The 23,002-nt window shown below is 33.6% G+C and overlaps 3 protein-coding genes and 1 long non-coding RNA gene across 5 annotated transcripts; 1 reads left to right on the top strand and 3 right to left on the bottom strand.

Annotated features, from left to right (window-relative positions):
• Nucleotides 1–194: 194 nt before the first annotated feature.
• Nucleotides 195–4,185, bottom strand: EMB2758 (Tetratricopeptide repeat (TPR)-like superfamily protein). Of its 2 annotated transcripts, XM_088208054.1 has the most exons (3): nucleotides 4,043–4,185; nucleotides 1,268–3,759; nucleotides 195–481 (listed from the first exon to the last, which is right to left on the bottom strand). In XM_088208054.1, the coding sequence occupies exons 1-2, from the start codon at nucleotides 4,048–4,050 to the stop codon at nucleotides 1,305–1,307; spliced, it is 2,463 nt and encodes an 820-aa protein (XP_088064180.1). In that variant the 5' UTR covers nucleotides 4,051–4,185; the 3' UTR covers nucleotides 195–481; nucleotides 1,268–1,304. The 2 variants fall into 2 exon arrangements, with proteins under 2 accessions (XP_088064180.1, XP_088064179.1); XM_088208053.1 differs by lacking the exon at nucleotides 195–481 and having other exon boundaries at nucleotides 1,062–3,759.
• Nucleotides 4,186–5,232: 1,047 nt separating this feature from the next.
• On the bottom strand, nucleotides 5,233–7,948 carry LOC110811212 (eukaryotic translation initiation factor 5A-2-like). Its single transcript, XM_022037637.2, has 5 exons — nucleotides 7,730–7,948; nucleotides 6,324–6,446; nucleotides 6,156–6,212; nucleotides 5,612–5,686; nucleotides 5,233–5,525 (listed from the first exon to the last, which is right to left on the bottom strand). The coding sequence occupies exons 1-5, from the start codon at nucleotides 7,850–7,852 to the stop codon at nucleotides 5,421–5,423; spliced, it is 483 nt and encodes a 160-aa protein (XP_021893329.1). The 5' UTR covers nucleotides 7,853–7,948; the 3' UTR covers nucleotides 5,233–5,420.
• A 5,007-nt stretch (nucleotides 7,949–12,955) lies between these two features.
• LOC110811205 (Leucine-rich repeat protein kinase family protein) lies at nucleotides 12,956–16,720 on the bottom strand. Its single transcript, XM_022037625.2, has one exon. The coding sequence runs from the start codon at nucleotides 15,949–15,951 to the stop codon at nucleotides 13,387–13,389; it is 2,565 nt and encodes an 854-aa protein (XP_021893317.1). The 5' UTR covers nucleotides 15,952–16,720; the 3' UTR covers nucleotides 12,956–13,386.
• Nucleotides 16,721–17,374: 654 nt separating this feature from the next.
• On the top strand, nucleotides 17,375–19,687 carry LOC148253128 (uncharacterized). Its single transcript, XR_015813632.1, has 2 exons — nucleotides 17,375–18,057; nucleotides 18,300–19,687. It is a non-coding gene; the product is annotated as an uncharacterized LOC148253128 (long non-coding RNA).
• The last annotated feature ends 3,315 nt before the right edge of the window (nucleotides 19,688–23,002 follow it).

Here is a 23,002-nt window from a genome sequence, read left to right on the forward strand (position 1 = left end):
TAATTGTTTAATAATATCATCCCAGTCAATTTGCTCGCAAATAGCATAATTTTAACACCAGTAACTCCTATCCTGTCTACAACTATATTAATTAAAAAATAATGTAAAATCTTGACTAAAAAAAGCCACTTATTCACTAACTTTCAAATCTAAATCATTTATCTTCAAAATTAAAAATTATCAGTAAAATATAATTTGAACTCAAAATGTTGGTAATATGTGATTTGAACATTTGTATAAGTTCAATTATCACATTTCTTTCTCATATAAATTAGGATATTATTTATCTAAAAAAAAATTAGGATATTACAAATAGAATTTAAAAATTACTGCAATTAATCTACATTAAAGAATAAAAGCCTTATTTTAAAAAAAAATTAAAGAATAGAAGTCACGGTAACAAACCCAATATAGTTCTACTGATGAGTGTTCTTTGTTTCTACCTGCCCCAGCTCCAAATAAAAATGCTGCTGGCTGATCTCTGAGAGCATAGTACTCAAATTAATATATACAGATAGATATAATTGTTTAGTGATATTTAACACTAACTAAATATAATATCCTTCAAGGAACTGTAGATATAGTAGTATTTGTGGACAAAAATTAATCAGGTATTACAGTTTATATATGCTTTAAGGTTCATCTATAAATCATTAAATATACATATAAACACAAATCTATTTAAAATTACTTATCATCATATTAATGACTATTTGAATATATTGAACCAAAAATACCATCATAATTGTTCAGGTATTACAGTTTATATATGCTTTAAGGTTCATCTATAAATCATTAAATATACATATAAACACAAATCTATTTAAAATTACTTATCATCATATTAATGACTATTTGAATATATTGAACCAAAAATACCATCATAATTGTTATTCTCGTAACATAAAAGTATATCACGTCATTACACAGAGCGATTTAGTAGTACATGCCATCAAACAAATCGATTTAAAATTAAATGTCATCATATCAACATTTAACTAAGAATATTGAATTAGAAGTATCATTATAATTGTTATTACTGTAAGCTGAAACCATATTGCTAGAGGTCATCAAGTATCGCTAAGCAAATTTATTGAATATCTAAGTATAATATCATTAAGCATCAATTTAGTAGTACAATTAATCATATTACTGCTTAATACATTGAATCAAAGAATGCAGGGAAAAGTGATTAACTTTTTAATTGATCCAATCAAATCTTAGCAATGTGTTCACAAGATATCATTCTGTATATAGTTCAACTCACTGAATTTACTTGGTTGATAACTTATCTTTGCTTCATTTCACCAATAGTCCCCGCAAGAGCAAATTCCATTCTTGAAGTGATGAAACCGGTTTGCATCCCTAACAATGATCTCTCTCTCAGTAATTATGGAAATATATTTAGTTGCGTTGTGGCAATCACCACAAACACGCAGATTTTTGAAAACCCGGATTGTAGTTTTAGGAGGAGTGCTAATGATACCGAATGCAATTGCCAACCTCTCACTATGACTAGTCAGGATATGCTCTTTCTCATCCTCCTCAACATCCTGTAATACAAAACTGTAATCCGGAACATAGCCAAGGCTCTTCATTTTTGCATTCAACATTCTTAACTCCTTGTAAATCTGCTCATATTTTGGGTGGGATTTATTGCCAGTATAGAAGACATCAACCTTATTATTCGCTTCGATTGAGCTCCATCCAGGAGTCTTCTTCAATCCCTTTTCTCTAGCCAGTGATCTTACTTCATCCACTCCTTCCCACTTCCCCACATTTGCATAAATGTTTGACAAAAGAACATAGTATCCAACATTCTGTTGATCAACCTCAAACAAGCGATCTGAGGCAAATTTTCCTAAATCAATGTTTCCATGTATTCTGCATGAACCAAGAAGAGCGCCCCAAATAGAAGCATCGGGCTTTAGCGGCATACTCTTTATGAAATTATATGCCCTTTCTAAATATCCAGATCTACCAAACAAATCAACCATGCAACCATAGTGCTTCAAGCTAGGCCTGATTCCATGCTCTTCCTGCATCACATTGAAACACCATTGACCCTCATCAACTAAACCTGAATGGCTGCAAGCTGACAATAAAGATACAAATGTTATATGATCTGGCTTCACGCCCTCACCTAGCATTTCCTCAAACAACCGCAAAGCCTTCTCACCATAACCATGAACACCGTGACAAGCTATCACAGCATTCCAGGGAACAGAGCTCCTTCTTGGCAGTTGGTAAAATAAGGACAATGCATCATCTAGTCGCCCACATTTTCCATACATGTCTATGAGGCAGGTTCCGACAAAGACATCCAAGTAAAGACAGTCCTTAGTCACTCGCCCGTGAATTTTCATTCCTTGTCGCAAGGCTCCAACGTGAGAATAAGCAGGTAGTATGCTTACCCAGGTCCCTTGATTTGGGATAATGCCGGTGTACTGTTCCATCATATGATATACCTCAATAGCCTCAGTTGCAAGCCCGTTTTGAGCATAACCAGTGATCAGGGTGTTCCATGATATGACATCTTTAACAGGCAATCCTTCAAATACTGTTCTAGCAGAATCTATAATACCTAATTTTGCATACATATCCACAACTGCATTTCCGATTATAACATCTTCCATCCACAAATCTCTCCTAATGATGAATCCATGAATAGACCCACTATTTTGATGGTCACTTAACTGAGCAACAATAGAAGCCAAACTCACCAGTGTCAATAAATCAGGCTCAATTCCACTTAGTTGCATCTCCTTGAACAGCTCAAGTGCTCTATTTGGATCCTCATTCTGCTCATATGCAGCAATTATTGAGTTCCATGAAACCACATCCCTCTCCATCATGAGATCAAACACACTCTGAGCATCCCCCAAGTTACCGAATTTGGCATACATGTTAATCAATGCATTTGCTACAAACAGATCAAAATCCAATCCATGTTTTATAGCATACAAATGATACAGCATCCCACTTAAAATGTCATCTGATTGTGCACAGACAGGAAGAATACTAGCAATGGTAACTGGATCCATCTTAACTCCTTCTGATCTCATCTCATCCAAGACATCTAAAGCCTCCGAGGCCTTCCCACTTTGACAATAACCAGAAATCATAGCATTCCAAGATCCTCTATCTCGTACAGGCATATTATCAAACAATTTGCGGGCAATACCTACAAGGCCAAACCTGCAATACATATGGACTAAAGAAGCTGCCACGAAGACGTCCCACTCAAAACCAAGTTTAAAAACCAAGCAGTGTATCTTCCTCCCATCATATAGATTCTTGCAGGCTTTCAACACGGGAGGAAACGTGTAGAAATCAGGCTGAAGTCCAGAAACCAACATAAACTGATAAAAACAATTTAGAGCTTCATGGAATCGACCACGGCGAACATAAGCAGAAACCATTAAATTCCAGATATAAATATCCTTCTCAGGGAGTTGATCAAATGTCTGTCGAGACAATGAGACGTTACCAAGATAGGCATAAAGATTGACAAGCCTGGTGGAAAGACAAACGTTTTGAGCTCTTCCTGACACCACAAGAAGGGCATGAACACACTTAGCAAGGTGCAACTTAGTGCACGATTGGAAAAGAAGATCGAAGTCAATCCCTTTACTCTCATTTTCAGTTCCATTTGGTGCAACTTGCAAAGAATTAACAGCTGCTGAAAAATTTTGCCAATGTGATCCAAGTGATGGAAGAAATTTGTTAATATTCCTACCTTTGCAGGTCGGTACCAATCTGAGGACACAATCGGCGAGTAGTTAGAAGAATGAGCAAATTAATTATAGATGAGAGTACAGAGGCAAACTTTAAGTAATATTCTTACGAGATTCGTATTTATACATATACCTATATATATATATATATCATTAAGGTGTATAACTTAGGTATTTCAAAGTGAAAGGTGAGTTGAGAATATCTGAAGCATTAGTTATCATCCATTTTACTACACTTTCCCAGCAACCAAACAGCCTACTTCCAGAAAAAACAATAGAAGATAGGATATTCAAACTAACTGTACCTGAACATACATGTAAGTTCAGTTTCGATACTTTCAAAATATCGAAGAAATTACTCCAACAGTGAGTTGCATTGAAGTTCGTATCGATGGGTCTTTTATTAGGGTTTTTAGAAACAGAGATGATGAGGAACGCGGGTCGGGTTAACAATAGCCCGGCTATTCGTAAACAGTTAGTTTCGGGTCGGGTTTTAAAGAGCCCAGATCGTGGACGTTAGATTACACCATAAAGTCGCCCATTAAATTTATTTGTAGGCCACCGATATCTAAACCCATTAAGCGTTTACTTTGGATAATAAATACTCCCATCCTGTTTGATCGTAGAGAAAATATTTTTAATTTTTTAAAAAAATTTATTTGCATTTAATTGGCTGATTGCATTAAAATTTTTTAAATTTTATGTAATATTATATAGTTTAATTTTTTATTATTTTTAAAATATTTTTTAAATTGTTTAACATTTTAATACTAATATTTTAAACTCCGAATTAGTTCTTAATATTTATGATTCACTTACTGTTTTTCGTCTTTACAAGATAAACTTAAACTTTTAATACAAACCAGAAGATCAACCGACTTCTTTCTAATCATAATTAGTTGCTTGATTGAATCCTCACCGTTTGATTCTTATGATAAACCCGGATTCGTTTGCTCGAAAGAGGAGACGGTCAGAATAAGATCGAGAGATGTTAGGAATAGATTGAGATAAGAATTTACAGAGAAAAGGGCATTTCTGACTAGATTCAATTTCAATCTCCAAAGGGAAAAGCTAGTTTCTTCGTCCATTCTTCCCCTGTTTCTACTCAGCAATCCAAAACCCTAGCAAGGTCTAACAAGATTCTAGGAAGCCGACAAGAGTACAAGTGACAGAATAACAAATTCGAACTAAAAGAAATGTCAAAGTACCCCCTTTTCTTTGATGAAATCCTGGAATTTCCTCTGCAGTTGTCTGTTCTTCTCGCGCTTCATGTCTGAGCCAATTCTCTTCCTCTACGGTCCTGACATATCCCGAATACATCTTTGCACAATGCAATTATAAATAGCAAATCGATTGTTCAATAATATCATCCGAGTCAATCTGCTCATAAGGTGCACAATAAACTCTCATGCTGTCTATGATGACCTAAATTAGAGTAAAAATAGCATAACGTCCCTGGCTAAAACCAGAAGTTGATGGGTGTTGCTAAATCAAATAAAAATATCATCATCTAATTTTATATAATAAATTCCATCACGCCCACAATTCCAAGGATTAAAGAGCTACTATATGAGCTTTATAGATCAGTTTGCTGCCCAAACAAAGCAGAGAAAACTCAGCAACATAAATAGAAAGGAAAAAAAAGGAGTCCAATGCTTTATAGGTAAAGCTAGAGCAACATGATTAATTCTTAGGGCCAATGTCCTTAAGGGCACAGATCTGCTCCTCTCCCATTGCAGACATGACAGAAACCACAAGATCCTTTCCTTCGGCAAACCCATCTTTAATCTACAGGAAAGAACGATAATAATTTTAGGTACCATTAACATCTTCAGATATTAAGGGAGAAAAGATTCTTAGAGTTAGAGTAATACCTGGGTAAGCAGATTGTCATCGGTGGGAAGCCTCAGATCATCCTTGGTGTTTCCATTATCAGTCAACAGACTCACCTAAAAATCACCTAGTTAGTTCCACAAATGTCTTTATTCTTTAAATTTCTTATATTTTTGTTCAGGTCAATGTATCATCACCTTGAGAAGAAATTCATAGATCATGAGAAAGACAGAGTCGCCTAAATTTTTTTTTTTTTTTTTTTTTAAATGCAGCTTGCCTTATGAGAGGGAAAAAAGAGGTTTAACAGGCTAGAAAGTATTTTAATTAAAAAAAACAAATGCATTGTTCACATTAGAAAACAGAATAGCCAATGAAGCTGGAGGACATAAAAGCATGATAGAAATGCTTTTATCCAGAGAGAGAGAGAAGATGGAGAAACACTGGTAAATTGTTGAAACAGCAATTTATATCATTACAGTATCAAGGTTAACACAATCAGTAAAACAATTTGATAGAGTTTCCCTGAAGCTAAAACATATGTATATTAAAAGAAATAGTATTAGATAACAGAATACAGAAGCTTACAAATCCATCCTCAGATATATCAATCAGCTGGTAATCAGTGCGATTGACATGGGGGACCTGCAAAAGTAACAAGAAATTCACTGCAACAATTAACCAGACCACCGAGCCTCCAACCTAACGAGAAAGACAGCAAAGGGCTACAAATAATATATCAAGGAAGAGCAGTACATCACAGTTGTGGGATGAAGGAACAATATCTTCAAGTTTCTTCCCATTGAATATATCAATACCCACAAAGTGGCACTTTGCATGTCCGTGCTTGCCAGTTTTTGAAGTTGAAACTTCCACAACCTGCCCATTATGAGAAAAAAGAACACAAGAAATTTAAAGATCATGAAACTGAAACAAGCCAGAAATAGTACAAACATAAGAAATGAGATTGCGCTGCCACACAAGAATGGATCACGGTTTCTCTTGGTAAAGAAACAATAACGAATCGCGGTTACAATAACAGTATTCTCACATGCCATGAGATAAACAAAATTTCAAGTGTGGAATCCTGATAGAGAGGAGTTGCTGCACAGGTACATTAAAAACCTGAGGCCATAGGCACAGGATAGCTTTTCTCAAAACTGAGAACGTTTAAAGAAGTTGTGCCCATTATTTCCTGTAAAGGTGATCTACTATGCCCATTTGCGTTATGCAAGCAACATCCTTACATGCCAAATCTTTTAATCAACAACATTAGATAGTTATTTAAAGGCCGTGGAGGACATACAGGTACAAACTCACTTTAAAAAGTTTAGAACTTCTACTAGTTCATATCAGGACATAGACCTGTTAAAACAGCAAAAGCTCGCATCGAGCCTGCTACTTAATCAGAAAGGCAAACAAACAGAAAAACAACACACAATTAAATATCAGAAGCAAATTTTAACCGAAGAGGGCAGCTCATGGAATCTGACAACTTAATGATCTGAGTTTAAATAGATTTTTTTAAAAAAATATTTTAAATAAATTAGGTATATATATACAGAACTAATTCTACAATCTCCTCGTTTTGGCGTCGATAACCTGCACCTGCAAGGCTAAATGAGTTAAGTCACAGGCAAGTTCTACCAAACACCATCTTCCTGCATAACCTAAAAAAATCAAGATTTCCCGGCCTTCTAGTTAAACTAATTATACACTTCCAAATGAATTCCACATAAAATCTAGATTCGTTCCATAACACAGGATAGGGCTCATACTCGTTCGAAACAGAAGGAGCTTAGCCAAAGAAGATTCCCAAACTTGAGAAAGCCGGTGTATCAATTAGAACTTTAAGCAAACAAATCGGTATCATATTTAGGGAAGACCTATATTTATATAAATATACATATATATAGCTACACTTATATGCTTTCCGATTATTACGATATCAAACCATAGTGAGATATCTTTACACATACCCAAAAAATCAACAGTGTCATCCCAAAAAAGGTACGCTCGCTAAACAACAAATCCAACGCAAACAAACTTAAACAGAAACAAAAACGAGATAACAATCGAGAAAAATCAGACTAGAGAAAACAATACTTTACACAAATTTATAAATATATACGCAGATAGAGAAGGAGAAGAGGAGATGAGACCTTGCAAGCGCGGCCTTTGATAACTATATAGCCATTCTTGCGGATGGTTCCAGCTTGCTGAGGATAAGTCTTGGAGGCTCCTGCATCGGCCTTCGAGTCGAAGTGATGTTCCTCGTCCGACATCTCTCTGGATTTTCTCTCTGTAGACTGAAGAGGAAGAAGAAGAAGAAGACGCCTTTCTTGTGTAATCTCTAGTTTAGCTCCTCCAGAAAATCCCACCTTTTGTTGGTTTCTAACTTTCTTCTATTCTGATGTGATGGACCCACACTTGTTCTTAGCCATGATTAGTTGCTTGATCGAATCCTCACCGTTGGATCTCTTAGATTCTTGATCTGACGGCCAATAAATTAAAATAATATATTAATCAATACTTTTTAAAGGAAAAATAATAAATACAGCTATTTGTAAATAATATATCTCAAAATCCATTTTATTTATCCATATGTTGACTTTTTCCCGTTCTTTTTTAATTATTTTTTTATTTAAAAAAATTAACTTCTTCTTTTTTGGAAAATGATAAATAAATAATATCAAATTTATTTTTTTTTTTAAATACATATATATATATATATGTGCATGAAACAAAATTCTCCCAATTTCCAGATGAGCATCTGATGCCGAAGCTAGTGGCCGCCATGAATGCATAGAACATAACCTATGTTCTAATTTTCAGAATATAAATTTAAATTATGATAAGTTATTTATATAATTGTTGAATTTTATATAAAATTTAAATATTATTATACTATCAATAATTTTAATTTTACTTTTTAATATCTAATTATTTTAATTTAAAAATTATTAGATTCGTAGTATCAAAGTATGTAACGACTCGTGAACTTGAAAGGAAATAAATATGAATTGAATGCGAAAGTGAAATAAATAATTAAGATTTACACTCCTTACACAATAATTCAAATTATCCAATAGGGTTACGGGAATAACCCTCTTATATAAAATAACGAAAAATTAAAAAAATAAATAAATAATAAACAACTAGGCATCATACTCGCAACTCTCTTGTGGATCGGGCTCTGAGTTTTGATTATTTTGATCTGAAATGGTTAATGAAATAGTAAATTACACTGACTCAGTAAGAATATCACGCTACTTACCGACACAGAAATGAAAATTAGTAAAAATTATGAAAATAACTAATGGAGCTTTTAATTTAAGTAAATTCGTTTATCATAAATAAAATCATTTACTGTATACTTATCGTAGCGAGATTTTCAAAACTAACCTATAGAGTTAGTAACATAAATAATATTATAATCTCATATGTAATCAGTCGGCAACAATGACTTTCTCTTTTATTCGCCTACTGGTATCCATTGGGGTTCATAGGGATGTCTCCACTACACGTGAACTTTTTTTTTTTTAACATTTTCAATTAACAGACGGTCCCCATACCCTGTCTGGTATGAGCATCAAAATACCATCCATCAATGCTCTGTCCGACATGAGGGTGAAACGGGCTGTTCCCATACCCCATCAAGTATGAGCGTCAAAATACTAATCCTCGATACCCTGTCCGGTATTATGAAACGTTCACGGTAGGGTTCCTTATGTACCTGATCCGTCTACCATCTCCTAGGATATTCAATAAGGTTACCGTTCATCTATTTACTTAATCAAATAATTTTCTGTTTACTTTTAATTTTCAGTTTTTCACTTTAACTGTAATTATATAAAACAATCAATACATGTATCAAGAAAACACAATCGCATCATCATACCAATTCCAATATATTATCATGCATTCAAAAAACTGTAAAATCAACCAATCAGCTAAACACGGCAAACAGTAATAACTAACTGATTTCGTCTCTATCAGTGACCTGTAATTAATTATGAATATTTTCTAAATTATACAAAATACCGTATTATTATTAATTAAACTTCAATTCCATAACATAAAATAAGGTAAGAGATTCTTACGCAAATTGATGTCTGATATGCTAAACTTTAAATCGTGCCTACTGATGGTCCCCGGAGTTCTCTGAATTTTCTTTCGGGGATTAAAACATACTTTAAGTATCTAAACATATTCTAAAAAATCCAAAATCAGTCTTTAAAACTCTTTTTGGCCAATTTCAAAATTCTGGCATGTTGGTTCTGCCGTGTTCCAACGACGGCACTACCATCCACGGCAGCGGTTTACTTCGGGTTGGCCGTTTTCGGTCTATTTTGGGCAATTTTGTATCTATTCCAGCGAGAAAACACGTTAAGGGGCATCGGTTGGTCGAAAAAAGTTGAAAAACTGAAGCTTACTAGTGGCGAAGTTTTTCGGTACGGCAGCTCCGCCGGCTTATTTTCACGATTGAGTGTTTTACTTCAGTCAACCTGTAGAAAAATGAATGGTGATTATAATAGTAGAAAAATTACATGAAAAGGAAATCAGAAAGGGTCTCATCATATGCGATTTTTTTTTTTTTCTGTGGCGGTGCCGTCGGGCTTTGCCCCCCAATTTTCGACTCATCCGCCGATTCTTTTGCTTCAATTTGGCCATGGGGGTGTTCAGAATTGAATTTTGAGCGAATTAAATTTTTTTTACCTATTTTGGCAGTCAGAAGTGGCTCTAGCACGACAGCAGACGGCGATTGACTCTTTTCCCAGCGACTGGCTCTTCTTCTCCGACGGAGGGATCTGGCAGTTAGGGTTAGGATTTGATGTGAAGAGGTTTATTTATATCCGTCTCATTTTAATTTGGGTCGTCCATCACGTTTGATCTGAATCATCCGATCGCGTTTAAATAATAAGTGAATCTGAACCGTTCATCGCGATTTGATCTGGATCGTCCGATCGCGTTTAAATAAGAAGTAGATCTGAACCGTTCATCGCAATTTGATCTGAACCGTCTGATCATATTTTAAAGGGATAGCAGATTTGGACTGTCTGTGCGAGCGAGAACAAATCTAGACCGTCCGATTGGAGACACGCGGATCGCCAACATGGCCTCCTGCGTGGCACCGCGTCAGCGTACCTTGTCACGCAACACCCTCTAGTTCGTCGGGATTGCTGACTGGACGTCCTATGTGCTACAAATTTTTTAAATTACGTTTTGACTATCAGTTTCCGTTTTTCTTTCAAAAACACATTCAAAATCTAAATTTTCACCCATTTTTCTCAAAATTATTTTCAATTTCATCATTCACTTATTTGTTTTCATTATTATATTAAATAAAAAAAATTTATACATTTAATTTTAATTATGTTAAAATAAATTAAGGGTATTACAAAGTATGTGTCATATTATAATATTTCAACCTTACATCAGAAAATATGTGATTATTGAAATTTATATAAAAATTCAAATATCATACTATCAATAATTTAAACTTAAATTTAACCATTAGTCATAATTAAAGCCCAAGTCAAATTATAATATCTTAATCTCATATAAAAAAATGTTATTATTAAAATTTATATAAATAAATTCATGTATCATATTAATAATAATTTAAAATTAAATTTTTGAGTAATAATAATAATTAAAGCTCGTGTTAAATTGAAATATTTTAATCTTACATCGAAAATATATACATTATTATAAATTGTGAATTATACATTAAAGTACAATTTAATTCGAATCTATAATTTTTATATAGAAATAAAAGTATGAAAATTATTGTGAATTGTGAGTATATCCATTTTCGAGCTACTTCAACTAGCATAGGTTAATTTTCTCAAATATATATTATATATTTTCTCAAGAAATATATATATGTTATATATATATATATAAATATAGTAAGTCCTAAAATCAAATTGGACCATTTATTAACTTAGGGCATGGTCCATTTTGCCTCCTTTGAGTCGAAGGCAAAAAAGCCCATAAACATTGAAACCATATGTCTCAATACACCTTCTTGTTTTAAATTAAGAAAAGCCCATATACATTTTCGTTATATTATATATATAGAATGAATTTTTTTTAATTATATTTAATTATTATTTAACTATATTTTATATTATTATTTTTTATTGTGGTTTGATATGTGTGATTGTTATTCTATTTATCTATTTAAATATGTTGGAAATATACTTTTGAGTATATATATATATATATATGTTATTAATTAAATATCACTTATATAATATCACAATCAACTTTATAGACATAGACAATATAATTCAATTTAAATTTATAAAAATAATTAAAAATTAAGTACAACATAAAAATTTTTCCGGAGCCCACTAATTATAATATTATTATCGTCTGAGTACGTTTAATTATAAAATTATAATAAAATTTGATACATTAGTGCTGATATGATGACACCGAGTTCAATTCAAACTCGAGAGCATTAGCTTATTGGCATTCGGTGTGGGTATTTTTTTTTGAAATATATTATATATCCTCTGGCTTTTCTGTCTCTCCAAAAGGCAATTTGCCAAAAATAGCTTTGAAGTCAAGGGTTTGGTGTTTTCTTGAAGTCTGTTTCTTTTTATGGAAATTCTCTGTGCACATATTCCACAATATGGGCTAGGAATTCTCACACACACACACACACATACATACATACATACATACATACATATATACATATATATATATATATATATATAGAGTTATAAATAATTTGGATGTTTGTCTAGATTCTCTGCCAATCTATATGAAGTGGGAAGAAAAAACAAAAGAAAAAAGTTAAATAGTGTTGGGTGTTTCTTAATTTTTTTAAAGTAACAAATCTTCTATTGCATTTCTCCCTTATGGGTAAGAGGGAAAAGAAATTTTTGCCCATGAGGGAGAATTTTTCCCTATAAACATCTTAGGTTTTTCAAATTTAAGTTCAATAACTAATAAAATTAAATAAAAAGTTATTTTAAAATATTAATTTATAATTGATACTACTGCAAATATGATATCATATGTATATGATGTGTGTGTGTGTGTGTGTATATATTTGTCTGCAATAAACCACATTTGCTCCATAAATGGTCCTGGATGTCATGCGGTGGTCCAGGGTTTTCAGCAGAAGCTTTCATATTCATGGCTGCTCTAACTCAACTACCCACAATGTCTACAACATGCTTCCCTCAATCACACGCCATTCATAAACAACTCATCAAATTTTGTTACCATTCACCCTTCTCTTTCTCCCTACCTTCTTCCTTTAACCAAAATATATACTTCTATTCATTTCTCCCACTGTAACACAGATTATTACAACACATACACGCATATATATATATATAAGGACAGAGAGAACACACCAGACAGAATTAAATTATGAGATAGATATAAAACAACTATGATATTTTGTCAAAATTCCATCTCGAAACCTAATAAATGTATAAACCCTTACGGGTTTTCATACTTGTCCGGAGAAGATTAACATATGTAAAAGTAGAAAAATTGAGTTGGGGGCATCTAAGATTCCTAGAAAGGATGAGAAAACTGATAAAATTGGCATGGGAAGATACAGAGAAAAAATGAACTTGTTATGCCATCAGAAAATTTTAAAAAACCAAGGCATCAAATTTGAAAGCATGATTTCAGGACTACTATACATCTCTCCTCCTTTCAACCCCCAAAGAAAAAGCAAGAAAAACATCAGAGAAAAAACTCCAAACAGAGAGAGATGAGAGATTAGCAGACCAAATAAAAAGATAGAGAAAGAAACTTGTATTGATCATTTTCGCTATGTTCTTCATTGATGAGGTTTTGGTTCAATATCTTTAAGAAGACCAACTATTTGTTGCATAGTTGGTCGCTTCGATGGAAGATCAGCTGTGCATAGGTAGCCAATCTTGAGGGCCTCTTCCATCTGGCCTTCTGGTCCTGTGTCACGAATTTTTGGGTCAATAGCTCTTGAAATTTGATTCTTTCTTGCCAATCCTCTAACCCAACTTACCAAGTTTGCATCTTTCTCCTCTGGGTATTCATCTCCAATCGGTTTTTTCCCAGTAATTAGCTCAAATAGAACTACACCAAAGCAATAGACATCCGATTTTGGTGTTGGAGAGTCAAACTCGGGCTGAGAAAACTCTGGTGGCATATAGCCAGGTGACCCACGAGCAATCTCTTCATCCAAACCGTTTCCAAAAATCTTAGCCAACCCAAAATCGGATAATCTAGGTTCCAAATTCAGATCAAGATAAACACTGCTAGCTTTGACATCTCTGTGAATTATTGGAGGTGAGCAGCCATGGTGAAGAAATGCCAATGCTCGTGCAGTTCCCAGAGCTATCTTGTGTCTAAATCTCCATGTTGTTAACAGTCCCTCAGAGCCAACATTTTGAATCCCATTAGTTTCATCTTCTTCCCATGTATCTGTGCTCCAATCATCCGTTGTTTGTACCCCAAGTGGCAAATCATGAAGCAGATTCTGCAAGTTACCATTTTCCATGTAATCATAGATGGCAATCCTTTGATCACCAGCTAAGCAATATCCAGTAAGTGGAACAAGATTAGGGTGTTTGATCCGGCCTAGGTACTCAAGTTCTCTTGCAGCTTCCTGTTCTGTCAATGTTGATCCGTGGACCAAAACTTTTACAGCCACATGAATTCCACCAGGCAGAAATCCTCGGTAAACAGGCCCGAATTTTCCTTCAGCCAAAAGGGTTCCTCGATCAAAATTCGAAGTTGCAGATAAGAGGTCAGCAAAGGTGATATTCAGCAATGGCTTCTCAAAAATTACTACAGGAACCAATACAGCTTGTTTGACATCAGCCACCCATGTGGTGGAATCAGTTTGGAATGAGAAAGGGCCAGAGATATTTTGTTCTTCTTTATATGATGTTTGCTTCACTGCCCACCTTTTGGATTTTCGTCTACAACCAACTGCTAGAAATAGCAAAGCCGCGAGCAAACAGATCATTGAGAAAGTTAAAGCCAAAGCAAGCTTAAGACCCTTGTCTCTAGTGATTCTTTTCTGAAAGAGACTAGGGTTGGCAGCTATAGGGCAGCTATTTAACGCTCCAAAGAAGGATTTTTCCAGTGTTTCAGCAGAGATTCCTGAAGCACAGAGGGTCAAGTTGTTGTGGGAGAAGTTGAACTTCTCCATCCAGGGCAGCTTCTGTAAGATAGAAACTGGGATTTCTCCACTCAAATTGTTGTTTGAAACATCAAGGGTTTGGAGGTTTTTGACATTCAGAAATGGGATTCTTCCATTGAGATGGTTTATGGAAAGATCAAGTGTTTTCAGATTACCCAGTCGAGAGATTTCACTAGGAATTTGATCGTACAAACCAGTCCTAGACAAATTAAGATATTCTAAACGAGAAAGTACTTGGATTCTTGGGAATTCTTGTCTGCTAAATCTATTGCATGCAAGATTAAGGTGTTTAAGATTCTGGGCTGAATTCAAATTATGAAAGATTTCTCCACTAAGGTGATTCTCAGACAAGTCTAGATAAACCAAACGAGACCAATTATAGGTAGAATTGAATTGTACCTGAGAAATATGACCCTCAAATTGGTTCCTTCTCAGGTCAATCACCTCTAACTTCTCCTGGAACACACCCATTACTGAACCCTGAAACAAGTTATCTGAAATGTTAAGGCTAGTAATGGATTTCATATCAGCAAAATCTGCATCCCGGCCAGAAATCCTGTTTCCTGCAAGATTCAAAGTCTTGAGCTTGGGAAGTGCACCACCAAAACCATCTGGCAAAGACCCATTTAGCTTATTTGAAGAAAGATCCATCAACACCAAAGATTGACAATTTAGAATTCCTGATGGGATACTCCACTGAAACCCATTTCTGTCGAGCTTAAGAAATCTTAAGCTCACAAGAGAGCTTATAGCTGCAGGGATTTCTCCAGAGAAATCATTACCAGAGAGATCGATGGATTCGAGCAGGCCAAAGTTGCCAATGTTGCTAGGCAGAGACCCAGATAAGTGATTGGAAGAAAGATTGAGACTTTTTAGTGAACCTAGACTCCAAAAATCAGAGGGTAAAGCAGTGATTTTGTTGTTGCTAAGATCCAAAGATTGGACCTTGCTTAGTTTGCCAATGGTAGTATCAGGAATTGAACCGGAGAGACCTAAACCAGAAACCATTAACTCAATGACATGCTCTTTTTTGGCATCACAGAATAATCCTTGCCATGAACAGAAAGGGGCTGAAAAGTTGTAAGCTTGAGAGGAGTTTAAGCTCATGTTCTTCAAAAACTCAGAGACATAGAACTCATCTGTGTTGGGTTGTTGACAAGCAAAATGCTTGAAAACCAGTGAGAGAATCAATACAGAACCAAAAAAATGAAAACCCATTTGAGAAAAGCTGCAAAAAGAAGCTCTAGAAGCTGCAAAAAGTTGAGAACCCCACCCCCAATCCCACCACCAACTATTTCAATCTAACACACTCCTACTCCAACTTCTGCAACACCATTACCAAATCCACCACCATATCAAAACACCCATTACAGAAAAAATTATAATACCCAAAAGAATCCCTCAAAATTTGAACAGTGGAGTTCGGATAAAAAATGGGTGGGTTTGATTTGAGGACTGAGAAGAGCCCAGCGTTTCAAGAAGAGAATGTGAACAAACCTTGTCTTTGCTTTGCAGGTTTATGAAAACCGACAAAACAAAAGAAACAATAAGCCAAGGGAAGAAGCAAAATTCATCACAGCATGAAACCCTTCACTGTTTTCTAGCTTCATGAACTGTTTTCTTTCTTAATCAACAATTACAGAGAAGAAAACAAAGGGAAGAGGGAGAAGAGAGGAAGGAAGGGAAGGCTACAAGGAAAATTATAACAGGGGAGCAAAGTTTACAGCTTTGCTTGTTGGGTCTGTCAGGAGTTGAGCTTCATAAATGAAGGGATAATATATGTGTTTGTGCATATATATATATATATAATTATAGAATTGAAAATATCAATTTGGGTTGGTGAATTTATCAGTTTTTTGTTGACGGGCATTCAATGGTTTCTCTTCGTCGGGTGTAGATCATCTTTTTTGCTGCAAATTATGCAAATTGCTTTTCATTTCTCTTGCCTAATAAAAGGGTTGTTTCTTTTTCTTCATGTTCATCGTAGGGAATTCAACCTTTTTGGTTTAGAAATTTTTTTCTTTTTCTTCTTCCTCTTTTATTTTTCAATTTATTGTTTTTTAAATAATTTTTCAATTTATTGTTTGACTTCTTAGGGTTTTTGAATGATGAATTTTCTGTATAGTTTAGCACACACACATATATATATATATATATATATATGAATTTGGTAGCCACCACAAGGCTTTTTTCCTTTCTTTGGGAAATTTTTGGAGCCATCAATTACGCCAGAAAATTATGTGAATAAATCCAAATTTTGTACAGATTAGTTTTCTCTATTTTTAGGGTTTTTTTTTTTTTTTTTTTTTTTTGTAATTGATATATGCTGATAATTTACTATGCTTTGATTAATAGTACAATAAAAAAATTAATTTGATTGATGAATTTTATGAATACTTGAAAAATATTTAAAATAATATTCATTTCGTTCCACCAAAATCAGAGTCGCATACTTTGGTACATTTTAATGCTTTCGAGATGCATAACAAACTTTGAGATATGAGCCTCTGTCATTATGTATCTCTTTAACTCACTGTCACCTGTAACATACACCATGTCTTAGAATTTGAGCAACCCATCGGCAGAGTCTCAGAATTCTAAGCTAATTCTGTAGCACCCGGAAAGGAGGAGAAAAAAAAAAAAAAAAAAAAAAAAAAGGGCGGCCACGTCAGCAGCCACGTCAGCAGGCCCGGTCAGCAGTCCCGGCCAACCAGGGCCTGCCACGTGGCAAGACCGCGTCACTCCAAAAGGAGCCACGCTGGCGATCCGCGTGGGTGCGATCCGACGGCCCAGATCAATCACGCGATCGGACGGCCCAGATTCAATCGCACGGACGGCCCAGATTCAATCAAAAACGAACGGCCCAGATTAAAACAAAATGAACGGCTGTGATCAAAAGGCAAGGGGTTATAAATAGAACCTCCACACCAGACCACAAACCCTAGCCGCCAGCCGCTCGCCGGAGAAGACGAACCAGAGGCCGACCGCCGCCACCCGCCGCCACTCGCCGCCGCACCGGGGAAATTTCCGACCGCCGATCGAGGTAAATTTCATACCCCCGACTCGTTTTTCCCCACTGATTCCTCCTATGGCCAAATCGAAGCCGAAATCCCGGCCAAACGGCCGGAATACGCGGCCGAAGCCCAGCGGCACCGCCGCGCCCCCTCTCGGTTTTTGCCTCCGACGAGGCCCTTCCCGGCCTCCGTTCGATGCAATTTTTATATCACCGTGATCACCATTCTTTTCTCTACAGGTTGACCGAAGCCAAATCACCAAAACACAAACTTCGCCGGAGAGTCGCCGTACCCGAGAGCGCCGCCGCCGGTAAGCTCCGTTTTTCCGTGATTTTTTGGCCCCCCGAGGGCCCTAGGGTTGTTTTCTGACAAGGACCAATGCGAGTGTGGCCGAATTCGGCCAAAAACGGCCGAAAACAGTCAACCCGAGGCGACTCGCCGCCGCCAGCGGCGGCGCCGTCGCCGGAGCACGGCGGAGCCGCCGTGCCGGAGTTGCGATTTGGGCCGAAAGAGGCCCTGGGCCTAATTTGGATTTTTTTAGAACCCGTGCAGGTACTGTGAGCGTGTTTCAGTTCCCCGGGAAAAATTCAGGGGAAAATTAGGGACAGCCTGCAGGCGCACTGTGAATCGTATTCGGATCCCGAAAACAAGTAAGGACCCCTCACCCTATTTCCTATCACGGTATTAAAGTTCAAAATGATAAAACAGTATTTCTTGAATTAACGCATGTGTGAAATTGCTTAAGGTTGCTAATGGAGCCCGAGTCTAGTGTGATTGATGATTTACTGTTATTTGGCCTGTTTACAGCTTTAAATGCAAAATGAGGTTTGATGTGTTCATTTTACAGATTTGTGTGCATGCACTACGTTTTTATTAATTATGGGTTGAATGACTGAAAAACTGATACTGTATGTTGTCTGTTTGGTATGAATTACGATTTGCTTGTTTAAATGTGAATTGATGATGCTGATTGGGGAAAAGGAAAAATGAAAGATTGTGTAAACTGATAATTGTATTATGGGGGTCAGCCTGACTAGATATCCTGGGAGATGGTGGACGGACCGGGTCCGTAGGGAACCCTACCGGGATTGTGGTCTCACATGCCGGACGGGGTATGGAGATCTTATGGTTTTGGCGCCCATACCGGACGGGGTATGGGGACGGCCCGTTTCACCCTCATACCGGACGGGGTATTGAGGTTTATGGTTTTGGCGCCCATACCGGACGGGGTATGGGGACGGCCCGTTTCACCCTCATACCGGACGGGGTATTGAGGTTCATGGTTTTGGCGCCCATACCGGACGGGGTATGGGGACGGCCCTGGAAACTGATTATGAATGTTAAAGGTTAACGGGTAGCGGAACCCCTATGGACCCCCACGGATACTAGTAGGCTGGTAAATGAGAAAAAGATATGTTGTACAATGATTGAATTACAAGAGGCGTGATAAGTGTTATGTTTTACAGCTTAGATTATTCAATGATTATGATAATGTTATTGTTTTTCTCATATTGTTTTCATAAATTCCACCAAGGTAAGTGGATGGTCAAAGTTTTATTATTGATAAAAGGTTTTGTTGTTAATAAACGAGTTTATTGTAAATTATGCTCCATTGGTCTTTTTGTGGTTTTTTACCCACCTTTATCTCCGTGACGGTGAGATATCGTGATGTTCTTACTGGGCTAGTGTAGCTCACTCCTTAATTAACCATTTCAGATCAGGAAGACATGGTTCCCGAGCCCGTTCCGCAGGAGGACGACGAAGGGGATGCCTAGAGACTCTGTAGTCATACGCATAGTTTTATTTTCGAGTTTCTTTCTTAGTTAGTTTAATCTTTTATATTTTAAGTACGTTTTTGGTTTTTCGTGTAAGGGATGTTAAATGAAATTTTGATCTCGCTTCCGCATTCGATATATTTAAATACTCATTTCATTTTAATATTTTCCGGGGCCGTTACAAATTCTGTATTCTACATATTTCTTGATGGCTACTAGGACGGGATCAGCTGACTGAGTAAAAAAGTATAACTTTTTCGTAAAAATTTAAATGTGTATCAATTTTAGTTTATATATGTAACATCCAAATTTCACTTGTATTCCATCTATCCATTTTCATGATCTCATTCAAATCCAAGTAAACAATATACATGCAATTCATTATACTTTTTGAACTGCTGTGAAATACACATTTTTATAAATTTATTGGACATGCTACTTTATGTGTAAGAAATATAAATACTAACGTTATTATACGTTTTCGTATCTAAATTATGATTTTATTTTATCCTATTTTTTTTTTCCCTTTTAATTTTTGTCGAGATGTTGCAATATATATTAAAAAGTCTTATCGATGGTTATGAGTTTAACTTTGACCGTATTTTTTTTATATATTATTAAAAAAATAATTTATTGTACTAAGTATATCTATATAACTTAATTAATAAAATATATATTTATATTAAAAAATAGTTTATATATTTATTATTGTAATTATCACCGTTATGTTTTTTACTAAGGTTTAATATTGCATTGTGATTTTATCTTTCTCGTAGTTTAATTATGTCAGCATTTGTTCACATAATGTAGAAAATTTATTAAACATTCGTTTTAATTTTTCTTTAAAGTTAATAATTTTTACATTAAAACAATAGTTTAATGAGTAAAAATTTATTTTTTTACTTGAAGATCACGAATTTCAGACTGTATTAAAAATATAAAATTCATTAATTTATAAATATATTATAAGTTGGTGGTGATCATAACACTTAATTAAGTAAGAATAAAGAATTTACTTTTATTAATATATTATTATAACTTTGTTAATCGAGTTGAATTAAAATCCAACGGGTCAATTATATTTTACACGATTTTAATAAAAAAATATTTTATAATAATTAAATTTTTAGGTAAATCTCAACCAGCTTATTGAATGATAATTAAAAAATAAATAAATTAAATGCGAATCCACGACCGTCAGTTTGAACTCACAATCTGGACCGTTGATTTTGTGGGTCCCTTTCTAAATCAAGAAATAGAGAACTGAGAGAAAATCAAATCAGTGTTTTGACCAAGCAGAGGATCAGATGGTACACTTACAAGTCACAAAGTGCTCATGCCATGATTTTTCTTGCTTATATCATCATTGAGTTGGTTTGGGCCCCACACACTCCCTAACTTTTTAATGCCTCTAAGATGATGCATTGTAGTGGTCATTAATTAAAATTAATTAATTAATATTTTTTAATTTATTAAAAAATTAAGCTGACAATTTATTTTTAACCTAAAATTAATTAAAATATCACTTTTTCATATTTTTTAACTTAAAATAAAATTAAAATTTAATCATATGAATTAATATTACACAAAATTTTATAATTATATATATATATATATCTATTGTTAAAATATTTACCTTGAGTTTCGTATTAATAATTTATTATAATTTTAATTAGTGACAGATGATAATTATATTTTTTTAATTAAAATAATTATAATAAATTAATAAAAAATTATATTTATAAATTATTTAATTGGTTATTTTCTAAATTATTTTGCTAATTAAACTAAAAAATTATTTAATTTAAAATTCTTTAAAAAAAATAATAATTTCAATGAAGGTTGGTGGAATAAGTAGTGGATAATAATAGTTACACAAATATATATATATATTTATATATATATATATATATATATATATAAAAGGCAGAAATAATTAATGAAAAAAGGAAAATTGTCGGTTGATTTTTTGTTACTCTTCTTCCTCAATCAATACAAATCATTCAACTTTCCTTCCCTTTCTTTTCTTCTGTCGGATCTTCTCATTGTCACCTTTGCATGCCCAACACTATTCTCATATATATATATATATATATGTGTGTGTGTATATATAGATTTAATGGATAGCACTGACTGAGCACATGATATGATGCTCATGCAAAGACCATATACTGTTATATATATACATATATATATATATATGTATATATACCAAGGTTAAGATGCATGTTATCTTCTATATAAATATATAATGTTAGTAAAAGTATTTCCAAAATATGTTTTTTTTTTCCACATGTTACTTATAAAAATTAATTTAGAAAATTAAAATTGATGGTAAATTTTGTTAATTTAATTAATTATTGTGAATTTATTTAACTTATAAGTTAAATACAATAATTTAATTAAATAAAATTTAAATAATAAATAAATAACTACGAAGAATTATAAGACTCATTATTCGAAAATTATGAATTTAAACATTATTAAGCATGTAATGAATACAATTTATTAATATATTAATAATATAATTATTAATATATTTATAATATTGTTGTTGAATATATTCTTAACGTATCGATATTTAATATAATAAAATTAAATAACTAAATATAATATTTTTTATAAAATATTAAAATAATAAAAAAGAAAAAAGTAAAGGAAAAAAAAATGAAATCTTATTTATCATTATTATATTAAAAAAATTTATTAATCGTTAAAAATTGAATGATCGATATATTAATTTTTTTATAAAATATTATATATTTAAGTACTCTCGTATATGATATACGATATTATTATTGATGTATAAATATTGTTTAATTAATTAATATATAAATTTAATAAAAAAATTACATAATAAACTTAGAGTCATATAATAAGATATAAAAATAATACAAACTTTATGATAAAATTGATAAAAAGGACATCTAACGTAGTGTATCAAATAAGTCAAAATGATAAATAAACTTAGCACGTGAAATGATTCACTTAAAACTCATAATGGAACCAATATGGTACATTGCTTTTATAAGTGGCATATACTTTATTATTATTATTATTATTATTAAATTATATTCGAATACTTAGAAAATAATTTTTAAAAATAAAATTAACTAATTAATTAAATTAATATCAATAAAGATATGGTAGTTTAATGGAAAATATTTATTGATATTAATTTAGTAATTTAATTAATTAATTAATCAATATCGTTTCTAATATATAAAAATATAATATAATCATTTATAAATTTATTTTTTTTTAAGAAAATGAAAGAAACATTGTAACAAAAAATAAATTTTAAAATTAATTTAATAATTTATCCTTATTGATTCTTATTATTATAATCATTTTCTTAAAAGGCTTAAGACAATATAATCATTGCTATATACGTATACATATATATATATGTATGTATGTATGTATGTATGATATATGCCGAACTAATGAGGAAAAGCATGTGTTATATTAAATTTGTAA

Source organism: Carica papaya, chromosome 7, assembly GCF_054855325.1.
Source record: "Carica papaya isolate Zhongbai chromosome 7, ASM5485532v1, whole genome shotgun sequence".
Lineage (NCBI taxonomy): Eukaryota > Viridiplantae > Streptophyta > Magnoliopsida > Brassicales > Caricaceae > Carica > Carica papaya.